This window comes from Electrophorus electricus, chromosome 8 (assembly GCF_041902795.1).
Source record: "Electrophorus electricus isolate QZ-2024a chromosome 8, ASM4190279v1, whole genome shotgun sequence".
In the NCBI taxonomy this organism is placed as follows: Eukaryota; Metazoa; Chordata; class Actinopteri; order Gymnotiformes; family Gymnotidae; genus Electrophorus; species Electrophorus electricus.
In genome coordinates, this window is record NC_137504.1 from 13,332,033 (window position 1) to 13,356,420 (window position 24,388).

A 24,388-nucleotide genomic window follows, 5' to 3' on the forward strand; every position below is an offset into this window, starting at 1 on the left:
TCATCATGTAGTTCATAGCAATGTTGTTTGAAATTCAACGCAGGCTAAGTGTCAAACTAAAGTTGTAAAATTATAGGAAATAACAGTATATCTCACAAGACAGCTAAAGTGCCACCTGGAATAATTCCTAGATGTATACCATAACGGTAGTACAATAAATGGTCAATCGTTTCGATGGTAGCTTTAACGGATATCGTCCACAAGTCCCTACGTCCTTACCGTGCAACAGTCCGTGGCGTCCGCGTTAGACCAGCCTTCTCAATCGCTTTGAAAGAGACCGTCCGAGGGGCTGCACCGGTGAGATACATCAGCCACGCACGCATGGGTAAATGTATGACCACTACAGATGTAACCGACATTGACGGGACCAGATTATAAACGCCATTTCATCCTAATTTTAGATTTTCGCAGCGTGTCGTCGATACTGCAATAGAGGTCGCATGTTCTCGAATATAGCACTGGCACAGGGCCGCTCGATGCAATCGGAGAGGGACAGAGTTTTAAGGGTATACGCGAGGACTGAAGCACATCCGCCAGTGAGTGTACAAATTTCACGTGTTAATTTTCAGAGGATGTGCACATTCACGCCGCATCTCGACTCTTCACTAGAGCGTCATGCTCAAATTGAAACGGAAAAGACAGTGTGAAGGAAGCTGAATAAATAATTTATCTTGTACTGTATATACCATCACACAGGCCAAAAAGACTAGGCATCAAAAACCAAATAATAATGGGCTGGAGAAACAATTATTACTGTCAAGTACTTTACTAATTAAAAGTCTTGGGCATTTAAAATCCTTTAAAAGCCATTTATGAGAGTAGTATTCATCTGTTTTAAAAGGGTAGTAAAATGGTCATTTCTTCCCAACTTCTTTTTTGTGCTTTTCCCTGTCGAAGTGATCCCGCACACCCATCAGATATGTTAAGGTGAGCTGCTGTCCTACCCATTCTACATGTGGACAGATGTCTGGTGTCAGTGTCCGAAGTCAGTGCAGGTGCGGCAGGCGGAAATACTTAGCATCCAGCACCACCTTCCAAAAACTATTTGTGTGCATTAATATTTTATTGTACTGGTGATTGTGTTGTGTAGTGTTTTACACGCAAACACTGCTGGAATTGTACACACTAACTGTATTAATGCAGAAGCTGGATGAAATCAAATACAACTCTGGTACTTCCCACACTTTTTATTTATTGGTAATCACCCCCACCCCACATACAATGCTTCATGTGACAATTTGGTATATTAGACATGCAAATTCAGATCGATCCCATAATCAGTAGGCTCTCGTTTAAAGTTTTACCCTATAAATCAGTTTACTTAATGGCTCATTGCCATGAATTTATTCAATAGAAAAAGACTCGACACTACTCAAATTAATATTAAACACAGTTACCATTTCTAAGGAGTCTCCACTCCTGTTCTCCAGTTATGGTACTATGACTAAACAAACAAAACCAGACACACACACACAATGTCATTGATGCAAAGCACCACTGTGATATTCCACTAGTCCCTGCAGTCTATGGTCCCAACACGTAAAAATTACTAGCGTGCCAGTAGCGCCACCCTGTAGAGAATGTCCTGCTCACTAACCATGAGTGAGATACAATCCAATTGCATAAGGTGCTTTGCATCTAAAACCTAACCTTTAGTTCATTTTGAATCCTTACTCCCATTGACCATTTCCCTGAGGGCTCTTAAGATTAAAGTCTGACTGCATTTCTAAAACATTTGTATAGGAATTAAAGTATTACTTTTGTACCACATTTGGCATAGCAGTCAAATATCAGCCACTATAGAGAAATTGCAATTTTGGAATTTATGGTTCCATACTCTCAGACAATTATGAGACACACCCAGCTTTATCCAAATGAATTACATAATTCACAAATTACATCTAAAAACACATACCTTGAAGTATTCTAGATGGTCCATTTCCATTTGTAAAAATTTTGGTCATTTCTTTGTAATAGTTCAGGAGAGTGCTACACAATAAATAATCAAAACAAAGGGGGCTAACAAATGTTAGAGTATGTAGAATAGTACTACATCAGTAATGTCAGTATCATGTTTAATTTTCATTATTCCTCATTGAGTTCAGAGGCAGGCTGACCATAGATGCTCCAGATGACCAAGTCACAGTTTCTTGGTTTGAACTGTGAATCCTTGCTGTTGACGATTCTAAGTAAACTGGCTAGAAAGGAATGTAACCATTGAGATTTACGCAATAAAGAGGTGGCTGCCATGGTAACACTAACATCTTTTTAGCAAACCAAGTGTGCTTTTGATCTGCAGCTAAAGGGAAAGATGAATCATTGTTGAGTAACAGCGTAGCTGTGAAATATCCAAGGTAAAAAGGTCAGTCCCCTCAAATAGCAATTTATATATACATTTATGGAGCTTTACTACCTTGGGGCACTGCAAATATTCCGATATACTGAATACACCGAGGTGTATTCATGAGACTGAAGCATTTGGGTTTAACAACGTTGAAACCAGTCTCATTACAAAGACACAGAAGTAAAGCTAAAATTTCATAAAAACCTTGTAACTAAGGAGGGCATGCTGCCCCAGTGTTTGTAAGGACAGAGATCACTTCATTGATTCATAAAATTAGTGCAAGTACATTCACTTTTAGAGCAGTAGTTCCTATAATAACCACACCCAGGTTAGTAATAAAAACTTATGTTAATCTTGTTGCTCAAATTGGTAGACCCAGTATTGGGTCTTTATTCATCTTAAAAATGTGCAAGTAAAAATAACAAGCAAAGCTAATTTGATGTTATACAAAACTCTGAATTATGGCCAACATGTAGGGGTCTGATCTGTCATAGAATGGCAGATAAAACTCCACAGGGATTCCTGCCCCAGCCAAGTGAATTTTTCATGTTAAGTAATGCTTACTTCAGTCCCTCTAAAGTGATATGTGGCCCAGTACCCCCTCCTTTATAGATAGTTTAGGTAGATTAAGGTCTTGCACAAAGGCATCTTAAGGAAACATCATGAATTGTGTCTGATGGGTAAAGGGTAGGGAAAAAAGTTAAGAATTTAGTGATGTCCAAGGGGATAGGGTGTTTTGTTTTGGGGTTTGTTTTTTTTTTGGGTGACCAATATTTTCAATGTCTGAATAGTTTTCATTCTGCTGGTGTCTCAAGGGAAGTGGTCGGCTTGGTTTTGTACCATCGTATTAAAACAGGTTTGCTCTATGGATGAGGAACAGGGCTTCATGTTGTAACAAGATACCAAGCTGGGCTTTATTCCTGCCTACAGCACTCAGTTACATAAAGAGACATGCTGTTTTTGAATCAACTGAGTTAGTGTTGGTTCAAGTTGGCACACTGTTCATAGTTTAAAATTTATTTATTTATTTTGAGAGACAAAGAGGATACATCCCTAAATGCAATTACAGGGTATTCAAGGATCTTCTACCGACCTACTTTTAGGTCTAAAATTCATAATAAAGAATTCACAGAATTCTTTCTACTTCCACACAGTTAAACGCCTCGGATCATTCTAATTAATCAAAGCAGTGGCAGTGCATTAGAAAGCATTATGCTTCAGAACGATACTGACAGAGATTTCATATACCCAAAACCTAAAGGAGCTATGCTGAAATAAGACTTTGACACTTTATTTGACAGAAGTTGTACAAAGAAAAATACACATAAAAAAAGACAAAACAAACGCATAAAAAGTTAAAAGAACGCAGCCATCAGGCAGATGTACCTGCCTTAGCCTCAGGACTCCTCACGGACAGGAGTACAGCCGGAGAAGAAGCTGTTCTTGAAATTATTGAGTCCTCGTTTGTTCTTCCTCAGGAAACTGGGCATGCTTGGCTCTTCACACTCCTCACTGTCGCTATCAGTGTCAGCCGGGACTGGTTTCTTCTCGAGCTTCAAAACTGATGACAGGTGGCTCATATCGCCAATCTCCTGACAGTTACAGGAAAGGGAGAAAAATAAATAAATGTTTTTAAAAAACTTTAAAAATGAAGCTGCTTCCGTAGATCTTTTCCAAGCAGCAGCACACCAGCATGCTGCCTGGTTTGGTGTTGACGCACTATAATTTTTCTGACACCACCACCACAATCTTATTTAAAATAATTCTGTAGTGTTGTTGATCCACATACAATACTAGATTAACAGTCTTGCCAAAGTGATAAAAAGCCTTACCTTTTTAGTTGGTGGAACACAAGGTGGCCTGAAGAAGGTGGCATCTCGAGGGCTTACAGCAGTGGGGTCTTCAGGAATAGGAACCGAATCTCCAGATACATTTACTTCAGTGACATCCTGAAGCTAATAAGATTAAAAATGCAACAAATGAAGCAAAAGCTTGCATGAAGAACTGTTGCACCTCCAGATAGGAATGTGACCTCATTCTTACCACACTGCCAGGGCTCTCCATATTGCGACACTTATCATGGTCACAAAGACAGTTCTCTCCGCAGGTCATCTTCCCCTTCCGACAGCTGCACAGTTTATTGATGCAGCGCCCCTTACATGCACACTGTGGGGCACAAACAACCATGAAACACTTGGTGCCAAAGAGAAAAAAGTTCTAAAGGAACCAACTAAAATTAAAGTAAAAAGTGCGGCAATTGGGATTCCCCCCCCTTTCAGCAACATCATGTACTACCAGATCAGCTTTAAGATGTGATTGATGTCTCGCTGCTGGATTAAGCCACAGAAGGAGTCAATCAATTCACACCCTCCACTCAAACCTCTGTCCATAACCTAATCCTTCAGAGACATGCACCCTTAAGCCTACCTTTATACATACTGTATAACGACAACTGAAAAGCAAGGACTGCTCGGTTCCTTTTCAATAATGTTTCCTGATTGGTCAATACAGCCATGCAATGTTGTAATGTATTTTATTTACTTATTATTTGAGCGCCCAGGATAGGTCACAGAGATTGAGGTTTAGATACAGTTTAGCTAAGGTTTTTGAGTTTGGAAGCGGTCATTGTCTTTCCTTACTCTGGTCTCTTAAAGCATCGGTCAAGTGCTCTCACCCCAGTCAGTTTGGATTTCTTGGAGCCTCGACGGCTTTTCCTATTCTTGTCTGGACGCCACTCGTCCTCCTCCTTCTCGGACTCCGATGAGGATACCAGTTCATCCAGGTCAATGGTGGGGTCCTGCAGAGGGACTCGTGCTGTGGAGAATCTTTTGGCTTTGGGCTGAAGGAAGAGGTGCCATACGGTGGGAATTAACAGTATATACATGTTGGAATTCTGTATACCACTATGAGATTCCTTAAGATTTAACCTGACATTAACCTACAATTAGTCTTTTTGTTATTTCATTTCAGTTCAAATAACTAAAGTGAAGTAGTAGGTGTAATTAATAACAGTGACGTGCAAACCAATGTTTTAGCTTTACATTACAAATGTTTTAAGCTTGTCAAACCTCTTAAAGGCTCAGTAGCTTTACACAGTTCACTGCCTGAAACTGTAAACTACAAAAAAAATCAGGTTTTTAGCTTAAACACACACACACACACACACACACACACACACAATAGTATACTAGTATTTTACTTCAACATGAGGTGTAACTGGTTTCCAAATACTGTCAGCACTATGGGTAAGACAGTAAATGCATCGCCACTCTGAACATTGCAAGAGACCAGGTGACGATAAACACTGGACTGTTGAACTGCAAGGAACAGTGCTGACAGCCCTGAACTTCCTGCAGTGTATGGAGAAGTTCACAAACACAGCTGTAGCCTTAGAGGGGAAATTGAAATAGAAACTGATGACTTACCTTCGGAGGGACATATTCAAACGATGTGTCTCGGGAAACAGCGGGAGCCGAATTTGCTTTCTTTGAGATGGTCAGCTGAGCCAGAAGTAATTTCTGTTGATAACAAATGTGCCCATTACATAACATCTGTGAATCATTAAAACAAAACAAACGCATGCTGTCCACTTGTACAGGCATCATCAGATCTACCTGTTTGTACTGTTCATTTTCTTCTGAGAGTTTCTGGTTTTGCTCAGCAAGCTCTTGCATCTTCTTAATCTCTTCCTCCTGTCAAAGAATTTCATATCTTGAATGTGAATTTGACTGTTCGGTAGTTGTTGGAACTAACACTCCACGACATGGCACATTATCCAAGGAAAAACGGCCAGGCTGCTGAATATGAAGGAGGCGGCAGGAGATCAGATTGTACCTGGAACTTCAGGCGCTGCCGCAGCTCCCGCTCCCTCTTGGACAGCTCATTCTTGTCCTGGTCCTGCTCCTCTCCCGCAGGCTTGCTCTGGAGCTGGCTGAGGAGATAGAGCACCTAAAGGGCCAAGGCAGGAGGAACTGTTAAAGAACATAAACATGAGCACAAACACATGAATACACATATGCAATAAAAGACACGGGATGAAGGGACAGCAAATCTGTAAAAGTAGAAAGAAACCTTTAGCATTAGCACTGAAAGCAGTCATTACCAATTGAATTCTTCAGGCTCTCCATCACTGAGCAACAAACTTAGACAATGAAATATTGTATAATTTCAAACACATTAATAATTCAAACTTGCGTCAGATTTTTTCACCAGCATTACACAACAGAGAGGGAGTGGCTGTCCCTGGGAGATGGATGCAGGGACCTTGTTATCGGTTGGTGCAAAGATGGAGAGGTACAGCGCAATCTGGTCACTAGAAACTTTACCTTGTTACATTTAAAAGAAAATAAATAAACAAATAAAAAAAAATATGTTAAAAAAAAAAAAAAAAGCCATTGGTGGCTGCCATACCTTCTCCTGGTGCCTCTGTTCCAGCTCCACCAGGTGGCTCTGGTGCTCCATGTCCATGGTGGACATGAGCTTCCGCTCGTCACACAGCACCTTCTGCAGGTCCATGTGGTTGGCGCGCTCTTGCTTCAGCTCACTCTCCAGCTTGGCATTTGCCGTCTTGGAAGTTATGACCTGCATCACATGTCTTATGTCAGTCGGTGCTCAGGAGTCGTGGGTTTCAGAATGAACTTAGCATAATGGGTCAAAGCTTGTGTAGCCGTTGGTTATTTAAGACTGATTTGTAAAGACTAGAAAGCATCTTTTAAAATAAGCAAAGAAATGTTTTTTAATACAGAAGGGATCAAAATGAGCAAGACAATTTGTTACACATCCTCTAGTATCATGGTCACCAAAATAGTACAGCTGCAAGAAACAGTTTGAAATTTACATAGGGAGTTTGTGGTGAGGTTGTCCTGTCAATTTAATGTAGATTTAGGGGGGAAAAAATACTGAAAGGGGAATTAAAATGAGTTCCAAATCTGTCATTTTAATCAACCTTAGAAAAGCTACTAAATGCAATGAGGCTGGAACTGATTGGGCCCCACATCAGCTGACAGTCAGGCAGATAGTTGGCAGATGGAAGACTCAGAACTGAATTCACGCATGCTGCAGCACTGTCAAACAAGAGACACACACATTACACTTGATAACAGTCAGCATTCTGGAGTCTGAAAGAGTGGGATTCAATCAGTGGTCATCATGGAAAAAACTACTGCTCCCTAAGGAAAATATAGCTGCTCTCAGGTTTGTTAAAGATGATGCTCCACATCACTGGGGACGTTTTAAAATGTTCTATAATCGCAGGAGGAAAAGCTTGGAGGTTTCCTGATATGTTCGTAGCATCATACGTCCGTATAAAACCACAAAACGCTAAACCTTTTCCTAAACGTGACGCATGATAAAGAAATGCAAGTTTTCAGATAAAGTATTTTAGGCAAAAAACACCACCCTTTTTTAATGCTTTGAAAATTTTTGCTGATGTGGTTGACAACAGTAACTATCAATAATGCTGGCTCAGGGGTCAATCATTTATTAGTTTCACACTAAACTTTGCTACATAAATGTAATTGCTGATGGAAATGCCTGTTTAGACATGCATATTTAGTGCTTGGCCCATTCTGTATATGCATGTCAGGCAAAGAGGACCCGCCTGCCTGTATACAACACGTTTCCTGATTAGTTACAGCCAGACCACATTGAGATTTTAAGATGCTGATTACAGAGTCCAGGGAAGTCAGAGACATTTGCTTTCTCAGAGCAAATTTTTTAGCGATATCCATCAGAATGCAAATACAATTTAGCTTGGGTGTTTTTAAAATAAATCACTATTGTTTTAAACAGAATAAACTGTCAAAATAGACTTCATTTTCAATAAATCATATTCAAAAACTAGTAAAATATAAAACCACTTTCTTTTACATTTCAGTGCAATTAATTACAAATGCATTCAACCAGCTTCAAACTCACAGGAAATACACGTGCTCACGTGATCATGCCTGATCTGCATGTCTGGTTTGCACTCAACACCACAAGAAATGGCTGTACACCGAAGTTAAATTTCCACATAATGTTCAATAGGGCTCCATGGATATCATTTCTTGGCCACTGACCCAATACCAATAATTACCGTGAGTCTCAACCAATACCAACTGACCCAGTGTTCCTTCTGTACTTGGTGTTAACCTCAGAGAAAGATAAGCAACTAGTGTTCTTTCGACTACTTACTTTGTCATGTGATAAACGTGCATAAAAATTAGGGCACATTTTTGTCATGTGCTGCTTTTAGATGCAAATCGGTACTGGTGGAGCAAGTTGGTTAAACAAATTCTCAGTCAGGACGCAAGGAAGTCTAGCAATCGTAACGCACCATGTTTCCTTGATATTCTGCCCTGCTCATTTCATGTGAATGGTATAACGGAGCACTAGAGGGGACATGCTGCATGGTGCCCAGTGACCCAGCTGGCCAAGGCAGTGACTGAGGAAACCATTAATTTTTTTTATACTTTATATTTACATTTAGCTGGCGCTTTTATCCAAAGCAACTTACAATTATGACTGAGTACAACTTGAGCAATTGAGGGGCTCAGGGGCCCAACAGTGGTAACTTAGCAGTGGGCTTGAACCAGCAACCTTCTGATTACGATTCTGATTGTTCACGTGAGTCCACTGTACATGTAGACATTTTAAAGCCATATGTACTAAAAGGACAGCATGCGGATGGCCCTATAAAGTCAGAATTGACACTCACCTCAGTCATGAGGATTTTCAAGGCACTCTTGGCCTCCACAAGTGTGGTGATGGAGTCCCAGCGCTGTTTCACACGTCCCTCATTGTCAGCATCCAGAACCTTCTGCTGCAGGTCAGCTATTTGAGCACTCCTGTGTGTGCATGCATGCATGTAAGAAAACAGACGAAATCCAAAGAGCTGATGTGTAAAATACACTCAACACAGACATATAGGAAAATGACAGTGCACTACTGCGTCTGCTGGGTTTAGTTTAATGGATGCTAGTTTCTGCATGTGGCTGACCTGAGGTCCATCTCAGTCTCCAAGTTCTCCACCTGTTTGCTGATGGAGGCCTCCAAGTCAGCCTTGCCCTCCAGCTCAGAGATGGTCAGAGTGCGACGCTGCGGAGAGCAGGTGTAACACACCGGTCAGACACATTCGTACGTTAAAATGTGATGGATAAGATCAGGTGGGTTCAAACAGTGATAAAGAAGCAGACAAACAGGAAGATCCAACATGATCATGTGCTCAGGAAGGCATACTCTTTCCTTTGACATGCTATTAACCAAGATAATAAGGAAAGCTTCAACTTTGCACACAACTGACTATATTCCACGTATGAAATAAGTGTACAGCAATAACTCTACCCATCGCAACAGAAAAACAGGTTGAGTTCCCACAAATTAATTTCTCAGACTAAAACACAAATTAACAAATAGCATTGCATATCACAATATACGCACTGGACGGAATTTCTGTTTCTGGACTGAATTTCTTTCAGTTGCCTCGCACTTCCTTTTAAAACCATTTCATGCAATTTTAATATATTCACAAATGCTAAACTCACCCCAACTCAAACATGCTGCAAGATATTATACTGTATACTGTGTACGGAACTGCACTGTATACAAGTCCCCTTTACCCTAATGCACATAAATACTCCAAACTACAAGGCTGCGCTGAAGCGAAGCAGGGCTGGTAGAAGTGCTCACCCGGACTTTAGCTGCAGGTCTCTCCCCGGACTCCATCTGCTGCCGGAGCTGTGAGATCTCCTCAGCCAGGATCTTCCTGTCCTCCAGCAGGTCCTGCAGGTGCCGGCGGGCCTCCTCCGTGCTCACCAGCACTTCCACCTCATTCAGCAGCCACGCCTAAACCCGGGTGGGGCGGAGGAGGATGAAACGAGTTGCAGTGTCAGAGTGCATTCATTTGACGTCCATGCGTGTTGTCTGTTGCAAGTGAAGCATTGACTCCTGCAACTAACGGCGGCCGGCGTGCTCCAGAGCTAAACACAGCGGGCGTAAGGAAGCGGCACATACCTTGACCCGGCTGGCCACCCCCTCCATGCCTCTGTGCTGCACGTCCTTCCGCTTCTCGGCCACCTCGCTCCTCTTCTGAAGGGCGTCCTTCAAGCGCTTGTTGGCCGCAGCAGCCTGAGATCAAGAGTTTCAGTGAGCTGCTGACATAAGCACGGCTTCCCCAAAACAAGGCACAGCTTACTTCTGTTCTGTTCTCACAGGCTCCAAGTGCTCGTTTCCCAGTTTAGTGTCAAGGCTGTCAAAGTGCTTGACACATTTCACCTTTACTCAGACTCTGGACAAAATCTAACTGTATATACCGCAACAACTCAGTCCTTCCAATGGCCAAACTTGCAACGCAAGCAAAGATGAAGTAAACACAGGATGTAAATAAAGGAAAACTTGAAACACATTTGTAGCTCTACAGACCTACTGTCCAAGGCTGAAATAATGCCAACACATCTAACATTAGCCAATCTCAAATCCTTTTCCCTGCTTCATGCATTCATGAGCACAGCCCCTGTGTGTGTTGCTATTGCCATCTCTTAGTCATGTTGATATGGAAAGTTCAGGTTCAGAAATTTGTCCCCACGATTTTTCATTCACCAGCAGGTGCAGTTTATTACTTTAAAAAGTACAAAGTCCTGTGTCATGATTTAAACTTGAACTTGCACACCTCTGCACTTTGAGAAAGGTGGTTCATGAGTGTGTTTTAGAGTCCCCGTCAGTTACCTCCTCTGTCTTGCGGCGCAGCACGTTGGCCTGTTTCTGGAAATCTCTTTCAAGCTTCAGCATCTCATACTGCCGTTTACGATCCTACATCAACACAAAAAAAGTTAGGTTCAGGATGCCTGTTCAATACACAATGGAATGAAACACACACACACACAATAATCTACACAGAAGTTTAGGTCTGCCAGAAGGAGCCCACGGGTAACATTCTGCTGCAGACGAATTTCTGCGGCATTAGGAAAATCTGCACCTTCTCTTTGAGCTGCAAAACTTCTTTATCCTTCTTCTGCTTCCAGAGGCGGAACTTCTCAGAGTCCTCCTTCATCTGTCTCATCAGCTGCACCCGCTGGGCCTTCATAGCCTGCGCGCGCGCGTGCGCACACACACACACACACACACGCACACACGCACACACGCACACACGATGTACTAACAAGCCAGATCAGTTTATCACAAAACGAGAAAGCTCACGCAAAAACACTACAAGTAACAAACACTTAAAGAAAGAAAAAGGAAAAAAGAATTTACACCTCAGTGGTGACTACATCACTCAAGCAAACACACAACAGTGCCCGGAACACTTAACCAACTGAAGAAAGACGCTGCATGAGCTTGTTAACCCTCTCCTCTAGGCAAGGTGGCAGGGCCTGTGTTGGCATGCTGGGTGCCCCACACACACCTGGATCTCCTGGTTGAGCTTGGCTACGCTGCGCACCGATGACTCTTTGAGCTTGAGCAGTTTGGACTGTTCCTGAAGCTTCTTTTTCAGCTCGGACATCTGACCCTCCAGCTCCTGGAGCCGCTTCCTGCGCTGTTCACTTAGCCTGCATGGTGGGGGGGTTTCCAAGCAGAGGGAATCCTCATTAGGTAAGTTTATGTAAAATGAAGGCAGCACAAGTGTTGGAGGCAGAGTCTCACTTTGCCTGATTGACGTCTTTCTTAGCCGTGTGCAGGGTCAGAATCAGATCCTCCTTCTCCTTCTGTAGGGTCCCCACCTCAGCCTGCAGGCTCCTGATGTTCTCCTAGGGGGGGTTGACAGCTTACGGGCTGTGCTCATAATGGCACCAGTAACAGACTTGTGGACTCAGCTGGCCACACACTGCCAATACTAGCTGCAAGATTTTGACACCAGGTAACATCAACACAATAAAATAAATATTCAGACTGCAAACAAGTATTTCAATTAAATTCTCAATATTAATTTCTCACAATTAACTCATCTTAAGTAACTGGTTCGACATATGGCAATAAAAATCTCTCTACTGAAGTTCCTCGAGCAATTATTCAACCTGAGGTTTGGGTGTACCCAATTTGGGCTTAGAATACAATGTTGCTTTTTTTTGCTTTTTTAAAATGCAAAAAAAAAAAAAAAAAAAAAAAAAAAATCAACTTGCCTCATTCAAGATTCAAACTCTCAATATATAGCATCTAACCTTAATATGGAATGGCTCCACTGTCCTCTGGTAAAATAAAATTCCTCTGTGAGGAAAACAAAACTAAATTAAAAACAAAGCAAAAGAACTACAGAAGGAACCAGTCCATCTACCTGATGTTCTGTTTGTATGGGCTCCAAGTGACTGTCATTCTGGCACATTTTCTTGACAAAGGCTTCCTTCAATGCAAGGACCTTATTGAGTTCAATCAGCTCCTTGGACAGTTGAGCCTGCCGGAGAGCATGCTGGGTAGTGAAGGCCTCAGGGGAGTCTTTGGTTTGTGCGTCACTGCCGTTGGCCTGAAAGAGAACGGGAGGTCCCAGAAGGACTATGGCAACAGGCGTTTTGTATGCGGTAAGGATAGCCGCATTGTGCAAGTCTGCATGTGAAGAGTACCATAGGTGAGCCGCTGGCTGGGCTGCCGGTCTCTGAGCCTGTGGTGGTGCCTTCCGTCTCTGCCTCCGCGGTCAGGGAATTACCCGAGGTCATGGCGTCTATGGTGGCTGCGATCCCTGCGCTCTCGCTCTGTGGAGAAGAGCATGCAACTGGCACGTAAGACAGTCTCAAAAGGTCAAAGTCACACACGCCCCTGCTGGGAACGATTAGTGTGTAAAGCGGACCCGTGCTGGCGGCTCTCACTTGCAGCTCCAGGATGAGGTGCTGGAGAGTCCGGATGACCTCCACGTTCTCCTTCAGCTCCTGGTCTTCCAGGGTCTCCACCACCTTCTGAAGGTCCACTTTGCACCTGCACCAAAGACATGGAATGCAGACAGCATTCAGCGCAGCCATGTCAGTCTCCTAACACTGGAGGTTTTGTTGTTATTGTTACGAGTTATTTGTGACATGCCTCCTCACACCAAAAGGGAAAAAAACAAAAACAAACCAAAAAAAAAAAAAAACACTCCTGACTTACGCAGAGTGCTGCTTCAGCTCCTCCAGCTTGCTCTGCAGTTTCTCGTTGGCTTGTTCTGTCTAAGAAGTAGCAGAAAACCAGAGATATCAAAGGGCAAATAGACTGACGTCCTTTAAGACATCCAGGTCATCTTAGCATGACTGCAACCAAGGACAGGCTGCCTGCTATCACTGACCAAGGGTCAATGAACCAACAGAAGATTTGACCCAAGACGTTTGCATTCTAATCTATATTTATGGTTGTTATTGCACTTAAATATTAACCTAGACAAAAAGAATATATCCAATTAATATAAATTTGGAATGAATTCTAATAATACATCTAATATAGTTTAGTGTTCTCAAGAATGCAAAGCACCAGTAGGCGATCAAATGAAAACTGATGCATTTTATATAACAGTCCGGCTTTGCAGAAGAAAACAGTTATGCATTATAGAACTACATTAGTGTGCATTTCAAATCTATTGTGCTGAAGTAGTACGCCTCAACAAGACGGCGTCCAAACCGCACCACACCGAACCACGCTGTAGCTTTGCCCAGATGTCCATGAAATGACCTACCACGATGACCCTCTCACACATGAGGGCAGTCTGGCCCACAGCCTCGCTGAGCTCACGGCTCAGCTTGCTGTTCTCCTCCTTCAGACTGCGGTTGTGCTCCAAGATCTTGGCCACGTTCTCGGCCGGCTCAGACCTACGGCCCAGAGTGACAGCAGAGTCAGGGAGAGCTGCTGAGCACTAGGTTCGAGCTGGAGGCAGGGCGCTTCTATCACCATCCCCTCCATTGCCAATCCAGGCTGCAAACAATGCCATTTCCTGCCCCCCAGTACACGTCTCCCGATTTGGATCCTACCCTGAGAGGACAGGAGCGACTCCTCCCCGAGCATGCAGCAGCATCACCTGAAGCTCTTGCACCTGTGGGGTAAAGTGGACTGTTTGTGAGGCACGGGTCCACGTTTCTAATCCCACACCAGGAAAAAACACACCTTAAGACCAAACAATTCTGCAACCCATCCCCCCTCCTCAAACACCCACAACACAAGAACTTCTCAACAGCCATGGCTAGTGCAGCCGCTCCAAACCTGCTGTTTGAGCCGCTTCAGTTCAGCGGCACGCGGGTCCACATTGAGGATGGGCTTGTTCTTGATCTTACGGGCGCGGTCCGCATAGCGCAGTGTGTTGATCGTCTCCTCGATGTTGGAGTCGGCAGGACTAACGCACGCGATCATTAGTGTGTGGCTGTTCCCACCCAGGGAGTCTGCGGAAGAGCCAGAGAGGGAAAGAGTTGCCATCAAAAAATTAGCCTTTTTCGGATGGGCTTCCTCTGACCCAATGATCCCAGCGATAACACGAAACCCAAAACATGCTGGCTGAGCTGATATCGAACAAAACTGAATTTTACAGAGCACCGATAAGGTACTAAGACGCTCACCCTGAAGTAGACGTGTCAGCTTGGAGTCTCTGTAAGGCACAAAGGTGCCCTTCTTGCTCTCATCACCGAGGGCACTGATTACATTGCCCAAAGACAGCAGGCCTTTGTTGATGCTGATGCCTGGACAACAGAGCAGCTATGTTGGCAGGGGGGTACCCTGGTGCGTATACATATATCTCTGCAGAAGAACCTGGCACGTGTTCAAGCTCACCCTCCTTGAGTCGATCGCCCTCTGCCTTGGTTTTCTTCTGCCTCTCAGACCCGGCAAGGTCTACCAGGTGCAGTTTGGAGATCACCGTGTCACTCCTGTAAAGCACAACCCCCCCAATGCTGATCCAGAAGTGTGTCACCATCACCCTCTGCTTACTCATTCAAGCTACACACAAATTATTTCCGCACAGCCATCCTCACATTATTGCTAGTGCCTGTGTGAACTGGCAGTGAATTCTGCATTCTATTACACAAAGCTCTTCCATTCGCTGCTATAACCCTGCAAATGAACTTCAGGATCAATAAAATCCTTATCCATCTACAGGACCTCTAATGGTACCTAGCTACAGCCACATAGCACAGCATCCAATGTAGAGGTGAAAGCAGCCACACAGAGTCCACCCGAGCGGGACGGGCGAAAACAGCAAGTGGCACCACAGGCTCGCCTGCCCTGCCCGCAGCTCACTTGTCAGCCCCACGCCGCTGCTCCAGGATGACGGTGAAGATGGCGTGCGAGCGCGACGAGGCAGCGTTCATGGCCGTGGAGGCCACAGTGCGCGCGCAGTTGCCCAGCTCCAGACAGCCCACCATCTCCATGGCATTGGACACGTCCTTCTCCATTAGGCCTACAATCTGCAGCACCAGAACAGGAATCTTAATCCGTCACCACGTTAAGGTAATAACGGCAGTTAAACGGTTCCGCTTACTGGGACAGAAAACGGCAGCTGGTTGATTGGTTTAATTTGCCTTAAGCTTTTGAAACCTTGTTTAAGCATTGGTTATGCAGTAAATCAGTTCTGGAAACTTCTAGCAAAATTCTCTTACTTTGATGCCATCCTTTGGGTCTTCCCTGATACTAATAACTGGTTTTTCCTTTGAGATACACAACAGGTCCAATATCTCTTCATTGTAAATCTGAAAGGGAAAGCAGGCACCAAAATATTTTTATCCATCACTATGCAGCATTTCATAGATCATAGAAATTACAAATGAAACTGGCTACAAAAGCAAAGAACAACTACTTTAAGAGGCATTATTTACCTCAAGATAAGAGACAGAAATGAAGAATTCAGTGTCTGTCCTCTTAGCTTTCTCCTGATATATCTTCCTGACAACTCGAGGGATAACCCCAACAGTAGGCTCATTCTCTTGGTCTGATGTATACGTGCCACCCATAGAGAAAGTCTTCCCTGAGCCTGTCTGGCCGTAGGCTAGCACAGTGGCATTATAACCTGAAAATGGAACATATGAGAGAATTCTTCTTCCACTTCAGTTCTGAGCTTCAGCAACAATTCAGCAAAGCAAAATCTGACACACTCTTGTGTTATCATCTCGGCACGACATGTTTATTCAAACCTTTGAAGAGTCCACCCATTAAAGGCGAAACAGCAGTGTTAAACACCTCCTCTTGTTCCGTCGTTGGATCAAATACATAGTCATAAGTGAACGCTTTATCGTTGCCAACCACCACCTAAAACAACAACAAAAACAATTTTTTTTTAAAACATTATAAAGAATGCTTTATCTAATGCAATTTCGAAGTAAATAAAACGTGGTGGAGTTAAATCTGACCTGAGGCTCCCCGGGCACAAATGTGAGGCAGCGCTGACATCCCTCGCTAACTTCCTTGGGAATCAGTGGCCGACACCGAAGCGCAACTCTGACTGGGATCACTTTGTCGTCCTCTTTTGTCATGCTAAATTAGTGGGAACAGTAAAATGGAAAACCGTTGGTGCAGTCTACGATGCACACAACACTGCTATTCAGTTGCTTTACAAATATAGCTAGCTAGCTCGACACGGCACAAAAAAAAAGTTTAGTTCATCACGTTAATCTAGCTGGGCAAACAACCAAAGATGACTTGATAAAAGTCACACACACACACACACACACACACACACACACACACACACAGTTCACAACCAGTCAAACGATGTCCATATTGCTAGTTAGCCAAGTGTTAACTGCCTGATAACGTTGCCAAGACACTTAAAGTGAGTGGTAAATATTTATTCCATGCATCAAGGCTAAATATTATTTAACACAATCAGCAAGAAACTAGCAGAGCACCTCGTCAGCCAGCTTGCAAGCAATAAAAATGCCGAGCTAGTAGCATAGCTACTTACGTGACTTGACGCTACCTAGCTGGTTGACTGGACTGTTATCCCCGAAAGAGGAAATATTTGTTGACTTTGTGGATTCAGCAATGCATAAACCGACTTTCTGCGAGAAGAAAAACACAATGTACTCAAACAAAACAATAAGATTATATTCTGAACTGCTGTCACAAAATACAGCTATCCTAAGCAAGTAAACTAAACACTGGCACGATTTTCTCGCTGTAGCGGTTACCTCCTAGTGTACCCGCCACTTTCAAATAATCAGCTCCACCTCCAACGTCACACGTCGAAAAATTATACATTGTGAAGGTCATTTTAAGTTATTGCCCTCTGCTGGTGAAATAGGAAAACTATCCATCCCCAAACATTTTACCGGCATCTTGTTTATCCAAAGGAATACTACAACTCCTGCATGAATTATCTACGGAAAGCATTAAAATGTATAACGAACACTCGAGAAATGAGTTTAACTGTAACGATTCTTGGATTTTAGGATCTTGTAGAAGGGTCTATGGTCCTTATCTTCACATAAGCAGAGAAAGTCACTAAACCTACAGTGATGCTATTATTTAGTGACTCAAATTAACATCATCACAAAAATAATCACCATCTTTTTAATGATACATCAAACAAATAGCAAGGAAGCTAAGACTATTCCTCATTTTAGAATCAAGAATATCTCAAGATGCCTCAATTGTGGACCCCATCTCATTCCAAGCAGTTTTTACTCAATTATTTTTTTTTTTTTTAGACTTTAGGTCAGGAGTGTGTGGTCAACTACTGCAAACTTCTATTTTGTTGTCCATCAGCCATGGGAAAGCATTGGATCCCTGTCCTACTGCTTTATTGGTGTATTCCTCCAGACAGAGGCAAAGAGGTTTTGCTCTAAAAAGACATTGCATAGTTTGATTCCATTTCCAAGAAAGAAAAATAATTACTAATATTCATTTTTCTCACTGTTATGTCCACAGTATATTTATAAAGCTATACAGAGCCAACCCTGTGATTTAACATGTCTGAAAGTTCTGAATGTTGCAGTTATAATTCCTTTGGGTATATTGTACAACTCGTTAAAAAACGAACACTAACATATACGTAAGGAATAGTCTTGTTCATATATTTCCGGAGTACAAAACCTACTTGGAAATGGGTTCTGCATTTCTACAGCTTGCTGTTAATCACAATATTTAAACATAAAATTCAGCATATTGTTCAAGTGCAAATGACATTTCGTGTATAAAATTACATCATACAGTCAGCATTATTATTTTTTAATCACCAGAAATGGGAAAGAAAATAACTTTAAAATGTTCCATTGGTACAGCCTCATTTGAGTTCACATGTGACTTTGGCAGTAACTTTGATTTTGGTTACACTTGACTTTGAGAATGTAGGACAGATTGGGCTGCGTTTATATTTGTCGTTCGCTTGTTCCAGACCAAAGCGTAAGATGATGCATGCTTGCATTTTAGTCCAGGTTCGCATCTTACGGAACAAAAGCCAACACAAATACATATATTCTGTGATAACCTATTTACACACTAATCTAAAATGAAATGACATTAAATCTTTACTAATCAATTGATGATAGAGTTGATGCATAATATTTGAGCCTTGTACCAAGTAGCATTGTTAGCTAGCTAATCTAACGCTATCTGGCTAGTTAGCTAACATTAGCGTTAGCGAGCATAGCTATATTTGACAACCATCCCAAATTAACTAACGGAGAACAGGTTACGTAATCAGGATACAAAAATGTAACTACGATCCGTTACACTTACAGAAATTGTATTACTGGTACATTTAAAAATACGGTGATTAAATCACATCTTAGCACTTCTTTGTTCTTTCATCCAATTTTTAAAAATGGTATAACACAGTGAACTGGCTTTGTTCATGAAAAACACGAGATTTGGTTTTAGGAGATACGTTTCTTTCGTATGACATTCATGTCAGATAAATGTTATTGATTAATTTCGTTTGTTATTATTTAAGGGTAAATGAGAGATTAAGGAATAAACAATTTAATTCCAAAATAAGAGTGCCCACTTCAGTTTATACAGACACATTCAATGTGAGACTGCTAGTAGAATTAATTTTCCCCCCTTTAAATACACATTAGCACCAGGTGTGCCTATATACAGTACATTACACAGTGGAGATTAAAGTCCCAATCCCATTGTCCGTGGTGCCAAACACACGTCCCCTCCTGCCATGGCAGCATGTGCCCTATGCATGCGTCTTTGTCAGGCTCAGCCATCACTCCAGGCCCAGGACGTAGTTGATGCCCTGAACGAGTCCGATTATCACCGACTGCCAGGCTACGATATAGCGGAGCCAGTCGAGCAGCTGGCCGTACATGACATGAGGCCTCTCCCATCTGAGGACACGCGGTTAAGGAGACTCTTTTTACAATACATTCAGACCAGGAATCAGAGCTTTTAAAGCCTCAGACTTTAGGCAACAATTAGAGGCCAATTTTTGGAACTGGCCTTATAATAACGACTTTCCAGACTATGCCCAGTACAACCAGGAAACACTCATTATTCCCAACAGTGAGACACATGACCATCAATTCCAATGGAAATCTGAGCATCCTAATGCCAATAATTACAACTTGAAATTTCCCTCTTACCAGGTATTTTCATGAGATCTTTCAGAATACTTTGTATAAGGAAAGCACTGTTTGGGAAGCACCAGAATAATCACAACTAAAAGACAAAAGTGTGATATGATGCCTTTGAGTCAGGGGCTTTAAACTGCAATCACAGAGCCCCAATGCCCTGACCAGTGTCAAGTTTTCACTGTTCTAGCACTGTACATCCAACTCATGAAGGACTTAATAAGAACAGCACCTGATGATTTGAACAAGGGGTACTGGAAGAAAGGAATATTTGACACTGTGAAGCCTTTAAAATAAAAGGCATTATATTAAGTAAAGTGAAAAACTTTGGAGTGATAAAAGTTCACATGACTATCCTCTTGGGGAGCATCAGTGATCTTACTCACCAGAGATAAATAAATACAGTCCAGTAATATGAAATCCCTGTATTTCTTAACTATTTACCATTGAGTGATTGCCAAGTGAGTCAAGCTAATATCAGTCAGGACTAAATTTCCTGCACTGAACATAAAAAAACCTAATATTTATTCCAGATAGCAGAAACAACTAAAGGAAAGTTTATGAGTCAGCATTACATAAGATGAGAAGTGGTTCAGCATGTGGCTTCTGATATAAATATAAATCATACTCAACTGTTTAAGTCTCGAATTCTCACCTTTTCCAAACTGACCAGCTTTAAATAGCCATTTCTCTGACCACAATGTACACAGTAACAAAACTGTATTTGAATTGAACAATTATGTAACAAAGCAACACAGTTCCCAAAACCTTGGCATAGGTAGGAAGCCAACATGTCTAGAAAACATTTGGTCCTGATAACACAAAAGGGAGTGGAAGAGCAGGAATTTAATATCAACGTTACCAGGAAAAAGAAACCAAAGAGACTACCACCGTACTGTGCTGAGTCAGGGGCTTCAAACTACAGTCACAGGGCCCCAATGTCCAGACCACTGTCCATCCAACTCATGAAGGACTTAATAATAAGAACAGCACCTGATGATCTAAACAAGGGGTACTGGAAGAAAGGAATATTGACGTTTCTTTCGTATGACATTCATGTCAACTAAATGTTATTGACTAACTTTGTTTCTATTTATTTAAAGATAAATCAGAGAAAGAAGTTACTGACAACAATTTTTGCTCGTAGTCGTTAGATAAGCTTTTGCTTACAGTGATGCTCTGAAAGGGAGACAGGTCACCTGATTTACTGTCTGATTTTCAGTGCACCCCCTCAGAAATGTTTAAAGTGGTGAAGGTGCTTAATTTGTAATCAGAAGGTTGCCAGTTCAAGCCTCTCCACTGCCAAGTTGCCACTATCGGGCCCCTGAGCAAGGCCTTTAACCCTCAATTGTTCAAGCTGTATTCAGACATAATTGTAAGTTGCTTTGGATAAAAGTGTTGGCTAAATGATGTAAATGTAAATAAGTGGTGTGGGTGTGGCAGACCAACAGTGCACATACTGTAAATAGGGGTACCAAAGCATGAAGTCGTACAATTCTCCTCTGTTCAAGTAAGTAAAGCTTTATTTTATATTCAAGTGGAGCCCTTTTCCCAAGTATGTTATTCTGTATTTCATTAATTTTTAATTTATTACTGTTATGAAGGTATAAGGTGCATGTTTTTTATGAACGTACTTTGGTATATTAACATTATAATTATCTGATGGTACTAGATGGTGTCTTATTTATTAGCTTCATTTTCAGACCGAGAATGTATTCCATGCTGTAGGGGACCAGTGTTCTGGAACACCATCACATAATGGGGTAAGTATAAAGTAAGTAATCCAAATGTAATGGAAAGTTTATGTTACTTTAATAATAGTCCTTTGTATGAAGACACATCTTTTTATAAATTTTTAAAGTAGCTCTCCCAACCCTGTGTTTATATGTCTGGTGGTATTTTTTCCAAGTTGAAAATTCACAAAGAGACCATAAAATGTATGTAGTAGTCAGAACAGTGCTAGGAAGTCCTCAGCATCTCTTGACATCACATCCTGTGTTTGGTGCATTTGGTGTCTTTGGTCCATACTGTGTTCATACTTCAGAGTTACCTTGAAAGTGCACCAAGACCTCCTAGGTCAGAATGGTTTCAGTTATCTTATCGGATGTACAATTGAACGTCCCTAGATGGAAAAAAAAATTACTACCAATAAAACGTTTCTACAGAAATTATTGAATCGCTTAGTGAGTTAAAGAGCATTAATGCACTAATACCGAATAAGTCCAAAACAGGCTTTGCATTACAACTGTAGAACTTTAGCGCAAATCCCTAATGAAAGCAGAGTGGGTGAGGGACTTTTAACAACAGAAAAAGCAAGAGGGGTCCAAAGAAAACAGGAGGCACAGAGAGTGGGCGAGAGGCACCAGCAGGCAGAGAGTGAGAGACGACACTCACGCTCAGTGTAGTAGATTTCATGTCATTCCCCGCAGAGTTCAACGCTACACAGGTAAGCTTTATTAAACAGTCTTCCTTGCGAGGCTCGTAGACCACCAAGTCAGTCAGGATGCATTCTGAGCCATCAGCAGAACTGTGAATTCTAAGGAGATCGTGTCGAAACATAGCAAGCTCCTTCAACATACATGCTGACCACTGATTTTTTCAGTGCATTGGAGTTTCTAATGTTCCGCGATGTTCAGTTCATAGATTTAAGCACGTTGGCTAACGCTGTTAATATAAAGTTCTAAAAACGCTGTCAACACCACGCCTCTGTTCCTCGATTACTAGTTTCCGATCAATTTTATTTTGAAATGTAGTTTATATTTAGTCCACCGTTGCATTCTATCCGTTTACAAATGGGACCCGTGTTCATCATTTCTCTTAGTCGTTTGACGCAAAATGTCGTTTGACTCACAGATGTCTTTTCTTACCGATTCTCCCTTGTTATCATCCTGTGATCGTCCTCTATAAAGCTGCCATTAGCCAACCAGTAAACAATAGTCTCATCATTAAACAATCCAGGTTTCACTTCGCAGGTGATGGTGTAGCTTTTCTCTACGAAACACCACATATACTTGAGTTAGGACGCTGATTGTAGTTATAGTCTCAAACACCAACATAAAAAAAAAATAATTTTTAAAAAAAGAATTTGTCTTCTGCTATACAATAGAACGTACAACACGCCATTGATCTGAACAGTACCGTACCACTACTGCGAATAATCTCGGAGTAGCCTACATTTTGAATTCATTCCAGGTTCATTCTGTATAGATAATTATCAACACCCTTGTCGACACACAACTCAGTAAAAAAAAAGGAAAAAAAAAAAAAGAGAGCGTAAAAGAGGATTATTAAATACATATAGTTCTTACCTTGTTCTATGTGAATCAGTGCGGTGATCTTAGGACCTTCAATATCCCCAGAATCTATAAAACAAAATATTTGTCCATGTTTTTTTAACCTTATAAAGCAAACTATAAGTTTTGCTCGGACATGAATTGTGTGCGACTATGGTGTGTGTGTGTATAGATGTGTATGTTAAATGTGCAACGGGCCATTTATTATCAAAGGTGCTATATAGAGAAGATGGACAAGCTCCTAATATTAAAAGGAAAACACTGTTGGCAGCAGAAGCCTGCGATAATTGTGAGTGGATATCTCTCTCCCATAAATATACAAGGGTGTCGCCAGCGATTTTGGACCCCATGAACAGATATCAGATTGGGCTCCACCACCTCCTAATCGAATCATTTTTAGGGCCACTGTCAGTCACGGGCCCTTATAACCGTCCTAAATATAAATACCTATAATGGTGGCTACAATTAGCCAGTAGACAATAAGTACTCTGACAGTTAGAACAGATTAAATTGGCATACAAAGCTTACGAGCCCATTTAAATGCATAACATAAAGCCATATAGGATATACGATCCAGTTTAGAAATGAGACCGTAGCCGATTCATCGTACCATAATCAGAGAAAGTAGAAACAGGTGATGGATAACACAGGAACAGCCTAATGGATAAAATGTAGACACAAAGACACCCTACAAAGAGAACATCACATTGTAGATTTCATTCTGGAGACTCATTCAGCGCACCTCAATCATTGCATCTTAGCATTTTACCAAAACTTTAAATAACGAGCACCCGGTAGTTAAAAGCATTAAAAAATATATATTAAAATTACATCCCGAGGAAATTAATACTGTGAAGTATCCGCTTAAGTTTTTAATTTACCTTTAAGAGTATGTGCAAAGGTCATGGTTGTTCTGTTGAATGTCTGAGGAACAGAAGCGCGATTTGCCTATTTATAGTTTGTTTCCCTATTTTACGTCAGTGGTTAATACCACAACTACCGTCGTCACCCCTGCCCCCTTTTTCACACACACAAACAGTCGTTATTATGCAAAGGAAGTCAACTGACAACGACAGTGCAAACAATTGAGTGTACCGGAAACTTATTTGTTTTCCTATAGATTAACGCGCTGATCCAATGAACTTGTCAAATAAACCAGGTTCCTGTGAAATAGTGTATGGGTTTGGAAAGGATTAAGATGACAAATATTAATGAAAATTATAAACAAATAAAATCACAAGTTTAAAACTCAAAACATGTATGAAATTCCCTCTAGCATGCTTTGAAAACTTTTTCTAAGACCATTCTGATTCAAATGG

The 24,388-nt window shown here is 41.7% G+C and overlaps 3 protein-coding genes and 1 long non-coding RNA gene across 4 annotated transcripts in view; 1 reads left to right on the top strand and 3 right to left on the bottom strand.

Annotated features, from left to right (window-relative positions):
* Positions 1-417, bottom strand: part of ammecr1 (AMMECR nuclear protein 1) — a 39,361-nt gene extending 38,944 nt beyond the window's left edge. The window contains exon 1 of the mRNA XM_035527396.2: positions 220-417. The gene's annotated coding sequence lies outside the window, so the exon portion shown is untranslated. The remainder of the gene's footprint in view (positions 1-219) is intronic.
* LOC145658985 (uncharacterized) lies at positions 240-1,179 on the top strand. The gene is made up of 3 exons (XR_014124906.1): positions 240-325; positions 402-536; positions 898-1,179. It is a non-coding gene; the product is annotated as an uncharacterized LOC145658985 (long non-coding RNA).
* On the bottom strand, positions 1,179-22,304 carry kif4 (kinesin family member 4). The gene is made up of 32 exons (XM_035527395.2): positions 22,171-22,304; positions 17,160-17,256; positions 16,606-16,729; positions 16,390-16,504; positions 16,075-16,265; positions 15,859-15,948; positions 15,500-15,666; positions 15,035-15,129; positions 14,824-14,943; positions 14,474-14,649; positions 14,245-14,306; positions 13,953-14,085; positions 13,394-13,452; positions 13,120-13,225; positions 12,877-13,005; positions 12,594-12,779; positions 11,966-12,069; positions 11,727-11,871; positions 11,298-11,408; positions 11,048-11,131; positions 10,337-10,450; positions 10,013-10,168; positions 9,324-9,421; positions 9,042-9,171; positions 6,755-6,925; positions 6,179-6,292; positions 5,959-6,036; positions 5,770-5,862; positions 5,019-5,183; positions 4,388-4,510; positions 4,177-4,299; positions 1,179-3,936 (listed from the first exon to the last, which is right to left on the bottom strand). Exons 3-32 carry the CDS (start codon positions 16,726-16,728, stop codon positions 3,742-3,744), a joined length of 3,756 nt encoding a protein of 1,251 aa, XP_035383288.1. The 5' UTR covers position 16,729; positions 17,160-17,256; positions 22,171-22,304; the 3' UTR covers positions 1,179-3,741.
* Positions 21,572-24,320, bottom strand: LOC145658984 (uncharacterized). Its single transcript, XM_081719310.1, has 5 exons — positions 23,951-24,320; positions 23,680-23,757; positions 23,085-23,138; positions 22,644-22,767; positions 21,572-22,312 (listed from the first exon to the last, which is right to left on the bottom strand). Exons 1-5 carry the CDS (start codon positions 23,973-23,975, stop codon positions 22,045-22,047), a joined length of 549 nt encoding a protein of 182 aa, XP_081575436.1. The 5' UTR covers positions 23,976-24,320; the 3' UTR covers positions 21,572-22,044.
* Positions 24,321-24,388: the final 68 nt, after the last annotated feature.

What these genes read in the sequence shown, in the direction of transcription:
- kif4 (XM_035527395.2), bottom strand. Translation starts at nt 16,728, where the DNA reads ATGACAAAAGAGGACGACAAAGTGATCCCAGTCAGAGTTGCGCTTCGG. An exon ending in TGTGTGAGAGGGTCATCGTG is followed by an intron (nt 13,453 to 13,952) that starts GTAGGTCATTTC and finishes GCTACTTCTTAG; the next exon opens with ACAGAACAAGCCAACGAGAA. An exon ending in AGCTCAACCAGGAGATCCAG is followed by an intron (nt 11,409 to 11,726) that starts GTGTGTGTGGGG and finishes GCGCGCGCGCAG; the next exon opens with GCTATGAAGGCCCAGCGGGT.
- LOC145658984 (XM_081719310.1), bottom strand. Translation starts at nt 23,975, where the DNA reads ATGACCTTTGCACATACTCTTAAAG. An exon ending in CTTTGCACATACTCTTAAAG is followed by an intron (nt 23,758 to 23,950) that starts GTAAATTAAAAA and finishes TTCTCTTTGTAG; the next exon opens with GGTGTCTTTGTGTCTACATT. An exon ending in ACTGATTCACATAGAACAAG is followed by an intron (nt 22,768 to 23,084) that starts GTAAGAACTATA and finishes GGTGTTTCGTAG; the next exon opens with AGAAAAGCTACACCATCACC.